Source organism: Natrix helvetica (genome assembly GCF_964273705.1).
Source record: "Natrix helvetica genome assembly, chromosome: 4".
NCBI lineage: Eukaryota > Metazoa > Chordata > Lepidosauria > Squamata > Natricidae > Natrix > Natrix helvetica.
In genome coordinates this window covers 9,048,639-9,063,174 of record NC_138550.1, presented here as the reverse complement: position 1 = coordinate 9,063,174, position 14,536 = coordinate 9,048,639, and the positions used below count along the sequence as shown (strand labels likewise).

General features: G+C 43.0%; 1 protein-coding gene across 1 annotated transcript in view; it reads left to right on the top strand.

Annotated features, from left to right (window-relative positions):
• The window catches only part of RAB38 (RAB38, member RAS oncogene family), a gene marked incomplete at its 5' end in the record, with an annotated part of 28,432 nt that extends 14,955 nt beyond the window's left edge, over window positions 1-13,477 (top strand). Inside the window, 2 exons of the mRNA XM_081952369.1 lie at window positions 2,471-2,751; window positions 11,092-13,477. Coding sequence (XP_081808495.1) covers window positions 2,471-2,751; window positions 11,092-11,244 — 434 coding nt within the window. The 3' untranslated portion in view covers window positions 11,245-13,477. The remainder of the gene's footprint in view (window positions 1-2,470; window positions 2,752-11,091) is intronic.
• Window positions 13,478-14,536: the final 1,059 nt, after the last annotated feature.

The window sequence follows — 14,536 nt, the reverse complement described above, 5'->3', positions numbered from 1 at the left end:
TGCCGATATAGTTTCTGAAATGTATTTTTGTTGGCTTCAGTTTAGCATCTCTGAAATGTTGCTCCAGTTCACATTATGATACAAACAGCAGAATCAGTGTCCAGTTGCTCCAGTGTGGTGGTGTCACTCCCTTTCAATGTGTCAGAGTTTGCAGTAGAAATCACATCCAGAAAGCACATACAGATAACTGATTCAGCAGGATTCATTCAGTAGGATTCACTTTATATACATAACAAGGCATGAATAAATGTACAATGCCAACTGCAGATTCTTCCAACGTGGTAGAGAGATTGTTTCAGCTCAGAGATCAGAGCAGACTCCTAGATTAGTTTTGTTTCAGAGCTGAGCATAGAGCTAAACCACGCTCAGACCTTTGGCTTAAGTTTCTGTTTTCCAAACAAGCCCCATTAGCTGACCTTGTTACCATGCCTATTCATTGGCTGACCTTCTTACCATGTTTCTGCCGGTTTATGAATATTCTGACACAGTGGGTACCTCTTGCTAATTTCATTTCATCTTTTATCCATTAGATTTCACAATTAGTTATCCCTATTTTAAGACTCTTACTAAATTCTTCATCTTGCACAGCTAGATTCCTTTTTAAAGTCATAGTTTGGTTAATTATCTTAAGTTACGGTTGGGGTTTCTTCCCCCTGGGTAACAAGCTGTTTGAAGATATCCTACATGCATTTTTGAAGCTTTCTTCTTTACATCTGCATGGAGCCAAGGTGTGTGAACCTCTGCCACTACAATAACACAGTTCATTTGGGCCTGTCGCAATTTGTGCCTGTACTATTGCAAGCTTGGTTATGTTTGTTTCCACTACTGATTGCAGCTTTATAGTATTTCTGTTTCCATAGAGTTGACTTCAAGTGTTCACCTGAATGCTAAATCTGTCACTGTTAAGAGTCTTTTTTTAAAACGTTTTCTTTCAGAATTCTATAAAAACAATTTCTCCGTTGTTTTGCCCTTTGCCAAATTTGCGATGTTCAGACAGTGTTTTCCATATCACAATGGTTTGTGCCTCTTTTTGTCTAGTTAAGTAAGATTCCGTTTCATGCCTGAAAAGTCTTCTTCTCAGATTTTTCTTCCATGTGGACAAAGTTGTTTATAATCGAAACTGTATAGAATACAGAATAGCAGAGTTGAAAGATGCCTTGGAGGTCTTCTGGTCCAACCCCCTGGTCAAGCAGGAGATTCTACCCCAGGGGTGTCAAAAGTACATTGTCATGTTGTCGTCACGTGACATATCATGACACACACACCCCCGAAACGGGGGTGGGCATGGCTAGTGTGTGACATATTTGTGCTGCAGGCCATAGGTTTGATACCTCTGCTCAAGTGACTGGCCAATCTTTTCTTAAAAGCCACAATATTTGAAGGCAAGCCATTTCACTGTTTAATTGTTCTCACTGTTAGGAAATGTCTCCCTAGTTCTAGGTTGCTTCTCTCCTTGAATAATTTCCATCCATTATTTCTTGTCTTGTCTTCTGGTGCTTTGGAAAATAGGCTGACAACCCCCCCCCCCCCTTCTTCATGGCTGTTTCAATATTAGAGGGCTGCCAGGAAGAAATGGCGTAGGGTCTCCTGCTTGAGCAGGGGGTTGGACTAGAACAGCGGTTACCAACTGGTGGTCAGCAGAAAAATTGTTTGCATTTTTTATATTGCACTGAATCAGGAGTCCTCAAACTCTGCCCCCTGCAGACTGATACGTGCAATGGACATTTGTGTTGCTGCAGACAGTCTTCCCCTCTGGGGTCTTTTTGTACGGGGTGCTTGAGGTCTGCTTCAGCCTCCTGGTGGGGGCTTTGGGCGAAGGCTGGAGGGAAGCGCTGCTGGTGATGAAGAGGCGGAGGGCCTTGTTCCAGTGGGACTGCATCATGGCCTGGAACTGGCTGACCATCTCAGCCCTCTGAGCCTCCAGGCACCGGTACCTGGCCTTGCAGTCCCACAGGTCTTCCTTCTGCTTGGAAAGCCCATGCTCGTAGTCCTCAGTGAGATACTTCTGCTGAGCCTCCTTCTCGGTCAGATCCAATTTGAACTGAGCCAGCTGTTTTGCCAACTCTTTCTCACGGTGGCTGCTTAGCTCCAGCAACTGCTTCCTGTTGCGGCCGTAAGAAGCCCGGGCAGGCGAGGAGTGGCTGGGAGGGGAGGGGCAAGTAGAGGCTGGTGAGGTGCCCCTTTGCCACACCCACCAAGTCACATGACCACCTAGTCACGCCCACCCAGGCAGTCATTAGGCAGATCATATTAGTGGTCTGCGGGATTTAAAATTATGAATTTAGTTGTCCCTGAGATCCAAAAGATTGGGGAACCCTGGACTAGAAGACCTCCAAGATCAACTGACTCATCCATTACCTCTCGATTGCTTACGTCTATGTTCCTTTCCCTTCCTTTTTCAGCTTCCCCACAAACCTCTCACAGTGTAATAGGTGTGAATATATTTAAAAGTGTCCTTTTATCCTTATAGGTCAAGAAAGGTTTGGGAACATGACCCGTGTCTACTACCGAGAAGCTGTGGGAGCTTTTATCGTCTTTGATGTTACAAGGCCAGCTACCTTTGAAGCCGTCACCAAGTGGAAGCAGGACTTGGACACTAAATTGACTCTCCCCAATGGCCAGCTGGTGCCAACTGTCCTGTTAGCAAACAAGTGCGATCAAGGCCAAGAGTTACTGGTGAATAATGGCTTCAAGATGGACCAGTTCTGCAAGGAGAATGGTTTTGTGGGATGGTTTGAAACATCAGCTAAGGTAACTTCCTTCTGTGTCAGGTAATAGTATTGATCCATTGAGCTAGCCTTGGTTATCACTCATGATAGATGATAGATAGATAGATAGATAGGTAGGTAGGTAGGTAGGTAGGTAGGTAGGTATCTAGGTAGGTAGGGTAGGGTAGGGTAGGGTAGGGTAAGGTAGGTAGGTAGGTAGTAGATAGGTAGGTAGGTAGGTAGTAGATAGGTAGATAGGTAGGTAGGTAGGTAGGTAGGTATCTAGGTAGAGTAGGGTAGGGTAGGGTAGGGTAGGGTAAGGTAGGTAGGTAGGTAGGTAGGTAGATAGATAGATAGATAGATAGATAGATAGATAGATAGATAGATAGATAGATAGATAGATAGATAGATAGATCTGTTGAAACTCTTGAAAGAGTGCAGAGAAGAGCAACCAAGAGGATTAGGGGTCTGGAGACTAAAACATATGAAGAACGGTTGCAGGAACTGGGTATGTCTAGTTGAATGAAAAGAAGGACTAGGGGAGACATGATAGCAGTCTTCCAATATCTCAGGGATTGCCACAAAGAAGAGGGAGTCAAGCTATTCTCCTAAGCACCTGAAGGAAGCACAAGAAGCAACGGATGGAAACTAATCAAAGAGAGAAGCAACTTTAGAATTAAGGAGAAATTTCTCGGTAGAACAATTAATCAGTGCAATGATTTGCCTCCTGAAGTTGTGGGTGCCCCAACACTAGATGTTTGAAGAAGAGATTGGACAACCATTTGTCTGAAATGGTATAGTGTTTTCTGCCTGAGCAAGGGGTTAGACTAGAAGACCTCCAAGATCCCTTCCAACTCTGTAATTCTGTTATTAGATACTGTCCACTGAAGGGCCAGATTGTGGCCAATGGATCCCCTAAACACAGCTGGTGCCCCTTTATCCCTTCTATTGCTTATCTAACAAGACATTGGGACTCAATAAGGGCTGAAAACCCCAGCCAAGTGTGGCAGTGAAAGAGTTAAGGGTATGATGGCTAGGGGAAAAATATCTCTGGGGTGTCCCCTTTCCCACGATGGCCTCAGTACCTGCTTGTTTTGCTTAAGAGCTAACCCAGGGCTGCTCTGCTAACGTGTTTCCCCGAAAATAAGACAGGTCCTATTTTCTTTTGACCCCGAAATAAGTGCTTGGCCTTATTTTCGGGGAGGACTTATTATTTTTGAGGTGCAGGAGGCGGTGAGTGTGGTCACTTCATGGCTGCTGCGGTGTTGCAATATTTTCAGGGAGGGCTTATTTTCAGGGGAGGATTTATTTTAGCGCAAGCGCTCAAAAGCCCAATTGGGCTTATTATCCAGGTGGGTCTTATTTTCAGGCTAACCGGGTAGGAAGTCCCCTGTGACACAAAGTGACCCAATTTTGCTTCCAGGACCCCACCCCATTTTTGAAAATAATAAGAGGACCTGAAAAACGCTTTCATTTATATGGGATATACTTACTAATATTCACCATTTTTAACCTTAAATTTGATGCATTTGTAGAATATTCCTTTGTTCAATCATGTAAAAACAACAATAATTAAACCCATGAGATACAGGGAGTCCACGACCAAAACTGAATGCAGTATTCCAAGCGTGGCCTTACCAAGGAATTATAAAGTGGTGTTAACAGTTTATTTTAAAAATCTTATTAGCATATATTTTGGGTTTGGTATTTGATTGACCTTAGAAGGGAAGAATTTATGGGTGAGTTTCACATCATTACCTTGAAGGTTTAAATCTAGTAGCTTGTAATTAAATTTTAAGATAAGATACCCAATTTAATTAGTCTTTACTGCGTGTTTCCTAATGCTTCTAATTCTCAAATTATTTCTGTTTCTGAATATCAAGCAAATCCAATCTAACATGAGTAACGGTTTTTGAACTTTCCCATGTATAGCTCATTTTTCACAGCAAAATTACGTTCTTTGGTCTCATCGTTGAAATTTGAGAAAACAAATCTGTTAGTCATTTATTCACCGGTTCAAACATCCTTACCAAATCTTTCCAAAGCAAAGTACAGGTAGATGTTTATGGAGTTTCTCAGTCCTCCAGGTCACGGTTGTCCCAAACAGGTGCTTTTTCAAGAGGCAACTGGACTTTCTGGTTTTTCTTTGAGGACATTTCGCTTCTCATCCAAGAAGCCTCTTCAGTTCTCTTCTTCTTCTCTCCAAGAAGAAGAAGCTTCTTGGAGGAGAAGTGAAACGTTTTCAAAGAAAAAACAGAAAGTCCAGTTGCCTCTTGAAAAAACACCTTTGAGACAAAGTACAGGTAGTTCTTGATTGATGACTGGTTGCTTAAGACTGTTTGAAATTATGATGGACTTGAAAAAATTTAAAACCCATCTTCAAAGTTATGAGCACTGCACTATTCATGAAGTCATGTCAGGAAATGGAAAGATCATCCTGGTTGCGGATCTCCTGCAGTTAATTTGGTTTTTTTTCTTGGGTTTTGATCAGTTCAAAAGAGGCAGCAAATTTTCTTCTGTAACTAACTTTATAGTACAGGTAATCCTTGACTTACGACCTTGGTTTGAGCCCAGAATTTCTGTTGCTAAGCGAGACACTAGTTAAGTGAGTTTTGCCCCATTTTACAACTGTGGTAAACATGATCATAAAATTGGGCCCGGTCACTTAATAACCCCAATTCCAGTCCTAATTGTGATCTTCTAGTCCTTATTCTGCTAGTCAGAATAATCACTTTAAATCAAGGATTATCTGTACTGTAGCAAAAGGATCAGGGGAAATGCAAGTTCGGTTACTCTCTGTAGCAAGAAAACTTCAGCAAGAAACTAACTGTAGCTTATGAAATTTAAATGCATGAGATTTATTGAAGCTACAGCCTTGTAATAAAAAATGCTAATTGGAACAGGTGCAACCAGATTGTTATCACCCAGGCTTTCCAAGAGCATGAAACAAACTCCTTGTACCGACAAAAAAAACCTTTTATTAATTTACTGTGAATTCTGCTCATTCACATCCAGCAAAGTCTTTCGAGGGAGGATTTACCATCACAGACCTTATCTGGCTTGGAGAGCTGCAAGGCCGATATCTGGAAAACGTGGCAAGGAGTCTCGGAGAGTCATGAACCAATTAAGCGAACTAATTGTCTCCTGCAAACTCCACTTCCCTTTTGCTCCTCTTTTATTCCCTATGGGAGGGCCATTCACTGTCCATCTGTGGCCTTACTTCCAAGTCGACCCCTGTTCTTTAGCAGTTCCCTTTGTCTGGCAGCTCTGCGCATGCGCACACTGGGAACAGGCTCCAGCTGTTCCTCTGCCTCACTGATGTCTGACTCTGAAGGCAGCTGATAACTGGCATACGGTTCTGGCCCCCTCTCTGCCTCTGACACAGAGCCCTCATCAGAGCCTTCCCCAGACTCCAGGACTGGCCCATGTTCCTCCCCAACTTCCTCACTGTCCGAATCTCCTGCTAGCTCTGCTGGCGGGCCACAATATAGATTCCTTCAAAGGGATCAGGGAACACACCCAAAACTTCAAATTTAGAGGGCAACATCAGGCATGTCATTCAATAAACAGGTACTACTTCAAAAACCCGGATTGCCTAAAATAATTCTTCCTCTTGAGCTTCAAAACCAACAGAATTTCATGCCATTGTAAAGTAAAACTAGAGCCCTGTATGAAACTAGGCCTAGTTTTATATCTTGGGATCGCAGCGTCATAAATCCTATAAAAGATTTGCATGGTTAGTCATAAAATATTTCATCTGGAAGAGAGAATGGCCCATAAAAACTAATAAAGGCCCATTATGTCAAGTGAAAGCAAACCAGCTACTCAGATTTAAGGGAATTTATTTCAGAGATTTAAACTGGAGAACTTTAAGTTCTGATCTAGAGGCAGGAAGAACAATGCAAAGACACGATCGCCGACAAACACTAAACTGCTTTTAAGATTGCTTGAGGGTGTATTCAATAAAGTGTTTATTTCACATTAACATAATATCAGTCCGATTTTTTTACCCTTGCTGCTTGTGCAGTCAGTTTTATTACTGTAGAAAGTTAGCACACACCCCTATCCTAGAAGAATGAACAATTTAGAGAAATATTTAAAAAGGCAGGATAAAATATTTCCCCTAAATGAGAATTAAAAAATCTTAAAGGAGACAGAAACTCAGATCCCCAGCTTCCTGCCCCCAAGCAGATACTGAGCTGGGGGAGCTTTTCGAAATGCAGATTTGGTAATCCATTACTCCCTGCAGTAAGGTCTGAGCAACGGTAGGGTTAGCCCTCAGCCACAATAGGAATTGCCCAATAAGCCCTTTCATTGCATCAGCTCAAACTTCAACCAAGCCCAGCTCAGACAAACTCCTAGGATTTGTACATGGCGACACGGGAATCTGACAACAGCCAACTAGAGTACATGTTCTTGCACAGAAACAGGAAGCTCAAGTCCAAAGCCCAAGAGAAGGTATAAATACCACCACTCCTCTCAACTCCATGTGATCAGCTGCCCAGAATCACATGTGCTTGGTGGTTCTGCTTCATCATTAAATGGACCTCTTTCCAATCAGCCTCCAGCCTCCATTTTGTCTCCAGTTCCTTTCTCCCGGCTTGGAACTGAACCAGATGGATATTTCTTCCAACACTACCATAATCAAACAGTCTTATCATTTATATTTGGGGAATTGAAGAGAAATTAAACATAGAAATCAGATCGAATCATCACATATGTAACTTACAGCAGTCATCTTGTTTTTTTTAAAAAAAATGTATTTATTTATTGCCATCAATACCAAGAAACCTTTCCATTAACTATAACTATGGAGATTCTCAATCATCTAGGTCATGGTTGTCCCAAAGGTTCTTTTCCAAATTTTCTTGGTTTTTTTTCCCCCTTTGAGAATGTTTCGCTTCTCAACAAAGAAGCTTCCAGGCTCTGGAGGCTCTCCGGAGGCCAGAAACGAGTTTGGACTTCTGGAACTTCTGAGAGGTCCGTTTTTCACCCTCCCAGAGCCTCCACACAGGCCCTGCACTTACCTGACATCCAAAACAGGCTGCGTGGAGACTCCTGGGAGGGGAGGGGAGGGGTGGGCGGGGCCAGCCAGTCCTTGCAGCTACCAGTTCGGCGAATCATATGTAAAATTAGCATTCAGATCACCTGAACCACAGGATTACCACCAACCTCCGCTCCTTCTGTAAGAAGCTAAAAACCCACCTGTTCAATTTAGCCGGCCTGGCCTAATTCCCAATTTCAGTCCCTCAAGCCTGTATTTTTAAGTCTTTTAGGGGTATGCTTTTTAGTTGCTTTTAATTTTTACTTTTCTGTACAGCTGTATTAGGTTTAATTCGTTTTTAAGGGTATAGGATATATATCTTTTGTATTCGTTTTAATGAGACACCTGTACACCGCCCCGAGTCCCTTCGGGGAGAGGGGGCGGTCTATAAATCCTGAAAAATAAATAAATAAATAAATAAACCAGCTGAATCCCACCCCTGGTTGGATGGAAGATTTCCAAGTCCCTTCCAGCCCTGTGATTCTAGTTTATAAACCTAGGTAAAATATTTGACTTTTCTTAAGAACATGGCCTTGTTAATAATGGTAGCAATTCTCCAGAGTTCTGATAGAGTTTTTGTTCTCTCAGTTGTATCTAATGATGCTGAGAATTTGAACTGAAATCTTTTCCATGCAGAATTGTTTCTCTAACCTCCGGAGGCAGACATTAAATCTAGACTTCTGGTGCAATTCGCTTTTCTCTCTAGCACTCTCCAGCTGGACCTGAAAAGCAGTTTTTAGATTTATGTGGTTTTCTCTCAGGGCATTTCACAGCAACTTGAAAACAGTGACATGTCAACCAGAGGAATTTGCCAGGTCTGTTCAGAAAATCTCACGATCAACTTTTGTGGTCTGTGGTTGCCAATGGTTTCGTGCCTTTCGTTTGTTCATTATCAGTAGGCAAATTGTTAAATTCCAAAGTTGAGTCGCTGGTTAATTGAGACCTAGCATTTGATTGTGATATGTACAAATCTTCATACTTTATAAGCGGGGTTCTCCTTCAAGAATGTGTAAACAGATGTTCTGAGCGAGGCTTCCCAAGGGCATGAAGCAAACTCCTTGTCACGAACAAAAACATTTTTATTAATTTACTGTGAATTCTGCTCATTCACATCCAGCAAAGTCTTTCAAGGGAGGATTTACAGTCACAGACCTTATCTGGCTTGGAGTGCTGACAGACTGATATCTGCAAAACTTGGCAAAAAGTCTCAGAGAATCATGAACCAATTAAGCGAACTAATTGTCTCCTACAAACTCCACTCCCCTTTCGCTCCTCTTTTATTTCCTCTGGGGGGGTGGCATTCATTGTCCACCTGTGGCCTTATTCCCAAGTCGACCCCTGCTCTTTAGCTGTTCCCTTCATCTGGCAACTCTGTGCATGGCACACACTGGGAACAGGCTCCAGCTGTTCCTCTGCCTCACTGATGTCTGACTCTGAAGGCAGCTGATAACTGGCATATGGCCCTGGCCCCATCTCTGCCTCCGACACAGAGCCCTCATCAGAGCCTTCCCCAGACTCCAGGACTGGCCCATGCTCCTCCCCAACTTCCTCACTGTCCGAATCTGCTGCCAGCTCCATTGGCTGCTGGCGGGCCACAACAACACATAGAATTGCAATCAGCTTCCAAGATACTTTGTCCAGGGAAAATCCAGTGCTACAAATTCCCAAATGGATGGATGGATGAGGGCAATGTAAAATAATATTGCATTAATGTTACTGTTTCATTAAACTCAACATGCCTCCATTATTACAATTATTACAGTAATCCTTGATTTACAACCATTTGTTTAGTGGTTGTTCAAAATTACTATACTACTGAAAAAGTGACATGACTGCTTTTCACGCTTGCAACTATTGTGCCATCCTCATGGTTACGTAACCAGAATTTGCCTGCTTGGCAAATTTTCATATTTACGACGGTTGCAGTGTCCCGGGGTCATGTGATCACATTTTGCAACCTTTTGATAAGCAAAGTCAATGCGGAAGCCAGGTTCACTTAACAACCATGTTACTAAGTTAACAACTGCAGGGATTCACTTTCCAACTGTGATTCCTTCATGCCACAGATTCTGAAATGAACTTGGTCCCAAATCATTCAGAATTACACAGGTCCAAAGAATGTACTTTAAATTCTGCCCTAAGTAAGGAGGGCTATATAATTCCCCCCCCCCCTGAAAACTCATTTTAAATTCTCTATTTATAATATATTTATAAAATAGCTCAGAGCTGCATGGCAAATGAATTTTTAGCCTGGAGGTGAACTGCCACAGGTATCAAATTAATTTAGACTTAGAGCACATGTTTTATTCATTAATTGGTTCTAAAATGGTAGAAACTCATGTTGTGTTTCTTGGCAGTTTCCTGAAATTTAAACTTGGGGGAGGTACTGGAAGTAGAACTATCTGTAGCATGGGTTTCTTACCACTGACGTAAGTATTTTTTTACGAGGAGGAGAAGATGAGGAGGAGGAGGAGGAAGAAGAAGAGGAGGAGGAGGAGGAGGAGAGGAAGAGGGAAAGGAGAAGAATAGGAAGAGGAGGAGGAGAGGAAGAGGAGGAGGAGAGGAGGAGGAAGAGGAAGATTAGGAGGAAGAGAGGAGGAGGAGAGGAAGAGGAGAACAAGAGGAGGAGGAGGAGAGGAAGAAGAAGAGGAAGAGGAGGAGAGGAAGAGGAGGAGAGGAAGAAGAAGAAGAAGAAGAAGAAGAAGAAGAAGAAGAGGAGGAATAAGAAGAGGAGGAGGAGAGGAGGAGGAGGAGGAGAAGAGGAGGAGAGGAGGAGGAGGAGAGGAAGAGGGAAAGGAGAAGAATAGGAAGAGGAGGAGGAGAGGAAGAGGAGGAGGAAGAGAGGAGGAGGAGAGGAAGAGGAGAACAAGAGGAGGAGGAGGAGGAGGAGAGGAAGAGGAGGAGAGGAAGAAGAAGAGGAGGAGGAAGAGGAGGAGGAGGAAGAAGAAGAGGAGGAGGAGAGGAGGAGGAGAGGAGGAGGAGGAGAGGAGGAGGAGTTTCTTGGAAGAAATAATAATAATAAATAATAATAATGAGTTTCAGATGGACTTCATTTATCGGAGAGTATCTAAACTAGTCATTTACATTGTCCAGAAATTTGCTTGTGCAGGCTAAGAATTCTGAGTGTTATAGCACATTAGATATTTGAGAATATCTGCTGGAGGTATTATTGGCCATAAGAGTTCTGGGCATTCAAATTCTGGCTAGAAGTTCTGGAGGTTGTGTTGTCTTCTAGAAATGTTGTGAGTTGCAACCCCAAGATGCCTAGAGAACATTAGGAACCAGCTACTCTAACTCATTCTTCTCCTTTTCTTCTCTCCCCTCCACCCCTACATGCAGGACAACATCAACATTGAGGAAGCGGCTCGGTGCTTGGTGAAACACATCCTTTCCAGTGACAGTGAGCCACTGCATCCCATCAAGCCAGATGTCATTAACCCTCACCTGAATCCCTCCAAACGCCATCCCTGCTCAGCTTGTTTCAGAACCTAAGCAATTTCCAAGCTGTTTATGGATACTGGAACTCAGCCTGTTAAGAACTCATGAATAACCCATGAAGCAGGATCTCCCCAACACGAGGCAGCTGGGCTTGCGTTGTTCTTGAACAAACAGAAACCAAGATTCAAAAATGTGTATCCTTCCTCGACATATGGCTGGGATGAACAAGAAAGGGGGAAAAAAGCCCAAATGTTTAAAACAAATATTTTTCTTTTATTCTTCCTTGGAGTAGTTTGTTGGAAAATCTTATGCAAATAGTGGTTTATTACCTGGGCAATTTATGTTAATTATACTTGCTCAGCCAAAGTGCTTTCCTTAAAAGACTAAGGTGTCCGAACATATTGTTTGTCACTTTCATGGTGTGAGAGTTAACTCTCTAGAAGATTTTCTCAGCGTGCATCTCAATCCTTGTAAATCTTGGTTTAATGCCAAGGTGGGCTGCTGCTGGTTCAGACTGGTTTGCCTGAACCAGATGTTCCAATTCTGCACTGTTCAGAGAACTGGCCCCGCCCCTGCCCATTTTGGGGCCATTTTCAGGCTGTTTTGGGGGGGCATTTTCGGGTTGTTTTTCTAGCCAAAATTGGCCTGAAGACTGCCTGAAAAATGGACTGACAATGGCCTGAAAAACGGCCTGAAAATGCCCCCAAAACAGGCTGTTTTGAGGCCATTTTTGGGCTGTTTTCAGGCTCTTTTTTTGGCCAAAATTGGCCCAAAAATCTGCCTAAAACAGCCTGAAAACATCCTGAAAATGCCCCCAAAACATTATTTTGTTGTTTTCAGGATGTTTTTCAGGCTGTTTTCAGGCCAAAATGACCCCAAAATAGCCTGAAAACAGCCCCCAAAAGCTGGCTGTGTGAGAAAGAGAAGACTGGAATCAGACTGACTGACTGATTGATTGACTGACTGACTGACTGACTCTCTCTCTCTCTCTCTCTCTCTCTCTCTCTCTCTCTCTCTCTCTCTCTCTCTCTCTCTCTCTCTCTCTCTCTCTCTCTCTCTCCACCCCCCCCCCCCACGTACGTGTTGGATCTTTCTTTCCTCCAGTACCTCCCCCCCCCCACCGGATTCCCTCCCCAACCCTGCCTGTCCCATACAGGTACTACCCACACAAGTGACACAGAGTTGGCCATGCCTGCTCAGTCACATGACACCCTCCCAGCCACGCCCACCCAGCCAATCATTAGGGCAGAGAATCGGTTATTAAAAAATTGGCAGCCCATCCCTGGTTTAATGATGTGTTTCCACGAATCCCTAAGTGGAGGGAAGGTGACATAACCTGAACATGGTATAAAGTTACACCTGACATCTTCCTGAATGCCTGTATTGTAAGCCCTCCACTTTACAACAGTTTGTTTAATGAACCATTCAAAGTTACAATGGGATCGAAAAAAAGTGACTTAGGACTGCTTTTCATACTTATGATTGTGGTGGCATCCTCATGGCCACATGGCCATAATTCAAACATTTGGGCACTTTACTTATATTTATGGTGGTTCAGGGGTCCCAGCGTCATAGAATCAGTTTTTGCGATTTCTTGACAAGCAAAGTCAATGGGGAAGCCTGATTCATTTAAACAAATGTATTACTCAACTGTGGTTATTCACTTAATAACTGTGGTAAGAAAAGCGGTAAAATGGGACAAAGCTCTCTTCTCAAATGTCTCTCTTAGCCACAGAAATGTTGGGCTCAGTTGTGATCGTAAGTTGAGGACTACCTGTATTTATCTGTACTGAGCCACGGTGGTGCAGTGGTTAGAGTGCAGTACTGCAGGCTACTTCTGCTGCCTGCCGGCTGCCTGCAATTTAGCACTTCAAATCACACAAGGCTCAAGGTTGACTCAGCCTTCTCTCCTTGCGAAGTGGGTAAAATGAGGACCCAAATTATTGGGGGAAATAGGCTGACTCTGTAAACAGCTTAGAGAGGGCTGTAAAACACTGTAAAATGGTATATAAGTGCTATTGCTATTTCTATTTCTATTGCTATTACTCTAGGCTGTTATTCACAGATTTGGAATAAGAAACATAGAATCTTTCTAGTCTTCCTTGTAAAATAGGGGTGGGGAACTATGGCCCTGGGCCAAGGTAATTCCCACATACCATTACCAAACCCTATCAGTTTGGGGGGACAGCTGTAGCAGAGATTATTCTTTTTAAAAAAAAATATTGATTTTTTTATTAATTACATTTCTTAATGCTTAATAAACATTGTGTTTGGCTATTTAATTTGCTTCAGTGGTGGGTTTCAATTTTTTTTAGAACCTCTTCTGTAGGTATGGCCTACTTTGTGGGAGTGGCTTGTCATCCATGTGACTGTGTGGGAGTGGCTTGCTGTCCATGTGACTGGGTGGGAGTGGCTTGCCAGCCATGTGACTGGGTGGGAGTGGCTTGGCGGTCATGTGACTGGGTGGGCCTGGCCAACTTATAAAATGTGGTGAAACTCACTTAACAATGCTCTTGCTTAGCAACCAAAATGTTGGCTCAGGAACTCTGGCATTTGAAGCACGCAAGTCTTAAAGCTGTTAAGTAACAATACCCTTGCACCCCTAACCCTTTAGAAGAAAAACCCCAGGAGTGTTCAAACTTGACAGCTTTAAGACTTGTGGACTTCAACTCCCAGAATTCCTCCTCTCGCTCTTCATCTTGATGATGTGCGGACGGGTGGGGGGAGGGAGCTGGAACCGGTTCTAAACGGCACTGAAGATTTGTGGAACCTCTTCTATAGAAGAGGTTAGAACTGGCAGGAACCCACCCCACATTTGTTTAACAATTCTGATTATATTTTAATCCTTTTTCCAACCACTGATAAAATAGATACCATGTTTGATAGTATTCTGTGTCTTCTTTCTGCTTAATTTTCAACGTCAACCTATCCATTTCTGCACAGCCTAGTATGTTCTTACTTATCTCATTAATCTTATGGTGTTTCTTCATTTTTCCAGTACTGTGTGAATATAATCCTCCCTGCTGTTACAACATGTAATATTAAATACATACATACTAAGAGATTATTCTTAGTGTTCCAGATTGGGACCTGATTTCAACAGTTTCATGAACTTCCATTCCCAAACAGTGTTTTTAAATTGATGGCCAGAAACAGAGAATTAGAGATTTTTCAAATAGCTTTCTCATGCTGTAAGAGTGAACCAGAGGTGGTATTCAGCCGGTTACAGACCAGTTCTGGTGAACCAGTAGTGGAAATTTTGAGTAGTTTGGAGAACTGGCAAATACCACCTTTGTCTGTCCCTGCCCCTGCCTGTCCCACCCCTTCAAGGGGTCCCCACGTGCCC